This window comes from Octopus bimaculoides, chromosome 4 (genome assembly GCF_001194135.2).
Source record: "Octopus bimaculoides isolate UCB-OBI-ISO-001 chromosome 4, ASM119413v2, whole genome shotgun sequence".
NCBI classification, from domain to species: Eukaryota; Metazoa; Mollusca; class Cephalopoda; order Octopoda; family Octopodidae; genus Octopus; species Octopus bimaculoides.
Window position 1 is genome coordinate 84,402,530 of NC_068984.1, and position 5,031 is coordinate 84,407,560.

The 5,031-nt window shown below is 35.9% G+C and overlaps 1 protein-coding gene across 3 annotated transcripts in view; it reads right to left on the reverse strand.

Annotated features, from left to right (window-relative positions):
* The window catches only part of LOC106870736 (leucine-rich repeat-containing protein 42), a 12,616-nt gene that overhangs the window by 3,050 nt on the left and 4,535 nt on the right, over positions 1–5,031 (reverse strand). For all 3 annotated transcript variants that reach the window (XM_014916921.2, XM_052967181.1, XM_052967180.1), the window contains exons 2-4: positions 3,990–4,466; positions 1,643–1,761; positions 1,398–1,486 (exon numbers count right to left, since the gene is read on the reverse strand). In XM_014916921.2, coding sequence (XP_014772407.1) covers positions 1,398–1,486; positions 1,643–1,761; positions 3,990–4,384 — 603 coding nt within the window. In that variant the 5' untranslated portion in view covers positions 4,385–4,466. The remainder of the gene's footprint in view (positions 1–1,397; positions 1,487–1,642; positions 1,762–3,989; positions 4,467–5,031) is intronic.

Here is a 5,031-nt window from a genome sequence, read left to right on the forward strand (position 1 = left end):
TTGGAGACAGATAATAATTAAAAGAGACTGCAGTAAAAGCAATTGTTTACTCTCAGTTTTGCCTTGACTGGCTACAGTACTCAATGTGTCTTTCCTTATTTAAGATAAAAGGGTGTAATCTAAGAGACATGTCACTGCTATTTCTAGCCTATTCAGTAACTGCATAGGCACTCTCTCCCAAGGTTAGCTTAGTGAATGTTAATTGGTAGAGTAGTTGTTTAGCCCTATGTCAACCCTCGTCAAAAGTATTCTAGCAATAAACATCATGTCTTTTATTTTCAATCAGTGTATCAGGGACTATATTATCCAATGTAAGGCAAGACTTGGCTGCTATTTCTAGCAATTAAGTGAGTAGCTAGAGGTTTCCTCGTTTAAAAATGCTTTACCTCTAGTTAGCTTAATTAGCAGATTTATAATTAAAGTCATTCCAGTCACGACCACTCCATCACTTTGTATTATTAGGACTATATTGTTCAATGTGTCCATTCTTTAAAATGCTAGGCTGTGAATTGAGGAGATTTGGCAGCTATTTGCAACTGGTCAAGCAACTGTGTAGAAGCTCCCTGGTTACAGATAAAAAAAATAACAGTTACCAAATTTAGAACAGAAACTCAATCACTCAAAGCAGTAGAGATGAGAGTAAAAGGTATCAAACTAACATACTACTTACTGGTTAACAAGAAAACAGAGAGTCTGCTAACAAAAGCTATGGAATAAATTTATCTCTGAAGATTATATCATAAAATCAATTCGTCAATTGAGAATATTGATTAAGTTATGGATGCAGGCATGGCTGTATGGCCAAGAAGTTCACTTCTTAACCACATGGTTTCAAGTTCATTACCATTGCATGGCATGTTGGGATAGAGTCTCCTACAATAGACCCAAGCCAACCAAAGCTTTGTAAGTGAATTTAGTAGATGGAAATTGAAAAAAAAGAACAAAATGTATTTGTTCTTGCTTACTGTGGCTGGGATATTTGTCTCCTTCCAATACATATTGAGTTTTTAAACACAGAACCTGTATAAATGAGGCTACTTCAGGACAAATACTGCTTGCCTTTCAACAGTGTATTTACATTAAGTGTGAGAGATAAATAGTACTGCTTCCACTGCATATAACAGGTGGGTATGCATGTATTATGCACATACATATGAGTGTATGTGTATGCTGTCTTGTTTTTATATTGTGCGATAGTTGTAAGCGAACATCACTGTTATACAGTATAATTTATTTCCAGTCTTCTTAGAAATATGACCAATCATACAAAATCTAGCTCAACAAACTCCATCTGAGGCAGGTAAACATAGAAACCTTCAAGGTGGTGCCCCAGTATGGCCACAGCCCAATCAATGAAAAAATAAAAGATAAAAATAAATAAGTAAAAAAATACTCACACTAATTGCTGTATTAGAGAGGTTAAGAACACAAAGCAATGGGTAAGCTTTCAAGTAGCGAATACCATGGATTGTTAATTCAGGGTTTTCTAGGAAATATAAATAAATCATAAAAGTAAGTAAATTTAGTCTGTGCCGGAACAAGAGATTTGATGAATATGAATGGTAAAGAATAAAAATGTATAGCACAAAGTGAGAAATTTAGAGAGAAAAATTTTTTTAAAAAAGGTAAAAAGAGGAGATACCTGAAAGATCAAGAGCCTTAAGTAATTTTGGTCCTCGGTTGAACATCCGCAATGGCAGAGTCAGTTTCTGCAAACCGCGGCTTGTTAAGGCATTATCTTGAAGTGATAGAGTATTCAAGCTGAAACAGTTAATGAAAACTTTATTAAATGTCTCTGTTAGGCTATTAATAAGATTACCATTTCCCAAACTAATTAACCTCATCTTTAGAGGCAATAGATATTTATTTTTTTACCTCAGTATTTACATCTATACTATATTTTAATTGATTCTTATCCACTAAGATACTGATGTTAATTTTTAGTTTAGAAAATAAGATTCCAGGTTCAAATCTAATCAGTGTACTACACATCTTGGAATAAGACACCTGGTGACAATTCACACATCAAAGCTATCAAAACATTATAGATATAAACCACTTTAAAGAGAGTTTAATAGTTTGAAAAAATCTTATTAAGCTTTATTTTTCTCATTCTAGAAGAGTTAGGCGATTCTAATTTTGATGTTACAGTCCAAAGAATAAGTTGTAAATTTTTTAGCAACCAGATGATCATTATATTTGAGGCTTCAGAAATAAACAAAACCTATAAAATGTAAATTATTGAAAGAAAATACTGCTGAAATACCATAATTCCTCACATGTAAAAAAAAATAGAATTTTTCAATTCTTAAGGAAAAAAGTCACACACACAGACTCACTCACAATAGCAGATGCCCTTTCCAGTGGATACCTTTCTATGACACAAGTAAGTCACTGCATGGTCACTCAGCCTACTAGAAATCACAGCCAAGTATCCACGAATCACATCCTACCAACTTTAATAAAGGAAAGGACACATGAAATAATGTAGACTTAAATACCCTTGAAAAAATGGGATGATCACAGCTAGTTTGTCTTTGGTCATAGGTCAAAACATTAATAACCAAACAACCATGATGAATGACCTGATCTGAAAATAGGATTCCTCACAGAATTAAAAAAAAAAAAACTATATATATAAAATCTTGTGGCTGAGTTCCTTTCGAGTGTTGGGCTTCACAGAGGCAAGGTGGCTGAGTTCCTTTCGAGCATTGGGCCTCACAGAGGCAAAGTGACTGAGTTCTTTTCGAGTGTTGGGCCCCGCGGAGGCAATGACCAAGATCTTTTGCATTATGTCATGCTTGAGATGAAGACCCATTAAGGCAAGCAAAATCGCAGTCGTGGCAGATACTGGTGTCATGCAAATTAGCACCCATACCAGTGGCACGTAAACGCACCCTGGTATCACACAAATGGCACCCGTGCCGGTGGCACATAAAAGCACCCATTACACTCTCGGAGTGGTTGGAGTTAGAAAGGGCATCCAGCCATAGAAAACCATACCAAATCAGACTGGAGGCTGGTGCAGCCTTCCAGTATGCCAGCCCAGTCAAACCATCCAACCCATGCCAGCATGGATAACAGATGTTAAATGATGATTGTCTCTATGTGTGTGTGTATATATATATATATATATATATATATAGTTTCTAATGTATCCTTTCCTAATTTTAAACAACAGGCTGTGATATAATGGTCCAGCTAGATATAGTGTATGACCTACTATATTTAGCAAGTCATGGGCTTGAAGTAAACATCATCAACATCATTTTAACATCTTTTCCATGCTTGCATGGGTCAGGGTTTTCTACAGCCAGATGCTCTTCCTTGTGCCAATTCATACGTTTCCAAACAAGGTAATAATCCCCCAGTCTCTTGAACAAGGAACAGCCTGGACATGGAGAACTGGAAATAACTGACACCATTTGAATGCCCTCTTTGTTTACAAAGACCATGTAGCATGTCAAGAAGCCCAGATGTGCTTCAGCCATGGACTGCAAGGAAACAACATCACCTGTTTGAAAGTAATACTTTTGTTTACAATCAGTGAATACACACAAAAACGAGGGAAAATATGAACTCACAGACAAGCACAGAAGATTTCATGCATACTATGGCCTTCTTTAGTTTCCAACAACCAATTTCACTCACAAAGTACTGGTTGACCTGGAACTCTAATACAGGATGCCAGCTGACAACAGCCATGCAGTGGAACTGAACTCCTAAGCATGTGGTTCCAAAGTGAACTTCTTAACCACACATCCATGTGCACATCTCAGGTGGTAGGATGTAATTTCAGGGATATTTGGTTGCTATTATTAACAAGTTGAGTTACTACAGATAGGAATTTTTTTTGTTTTCTTTCTTGAATTTTATCTAAGTACATAGATTAAATATAATTTAAAATGTAGTGGTTTGAATAAAACATTCAAAAGTGGTTAACTGAATACACAAACTTTAATATAGGTAGAAAAATGTAATGAACTTACTTTGTAAAACAACTCAATTTGTATAAAATTTCATGGTCATCAGATAATCCACAGTGGCTGAGGTTCAAGGACTGCACACCAGCAAACAGAAGGAAATCATCAGACAAATAGTTCACCAGCAGATGTTCTCGACTTAAATATAAACTCTGTAGGAATTCAGTGCTGAAGGCTGTGGAAAAGAGTTCAAGGCGTTGGATAACAGTAGAATCTGGTTGAGCAAATTGTTCATTGCGTTCGGCAGCAAGGAAGATTTCTTTACCAAGAAGGTCAGGAAAGTGTTGGAATGATTCAACCAAGTCCAAATTGTCAGCTACGAAGTTAATACATAAAGACAAAAGGGATGGAACAGACTGCCAGGAAAATCTCTCACAGTTAGCTGGAGAACCAGCTGACATCTTACACAAAGAAATCCTGTCTCAATAATGGTGTAAGATACACTAACTTCATTGTGACAGATTCATGCCACCAGATTCAAATCTACAATGAAAAAAGAAAAAAATAACATCAAATAGATGGTATGTAATTCAATGAACAGAGTTCTTCAGGAGGCGCTATAGTAATCCACCGGATTATTGTGATACCGCTATTTTCATTGTGGTATAGACTAAAAGAGGATTTTTATTTTAGAAAGTATTTTTATAACATTCTTTAAGCTTGTAGCAAGTGTGAAAACTATAATACAAGCTAATGAAACAACTATTTAGTGCCCCTGTATTACAGCAGTAAACTGTACGTCCACGTGATAACTAGTTATAATTAGGTTAATCCATCCATGTAATCATGTAAATCCATGAACAATGTAGGCGCTCTAGAATTACCTCCCTTCTCTGTTTTTTAGCTGCAATAGTTGACTTGTAAAAGTTCAAGAGAAACATTAATGGCATCAATTACACTAGTCTTAGAGGGCCAGCAAAGCCTCTTCTACCAGATCCAGAAGATTAGAAAAAAAATAAAGTGAAAATAAAGGTATCAGAGGGGCGATGCATACCCGGCACGCAGATAAATCTTTTCACAAATTATAGTGTGGCTTACAATGCGTTGC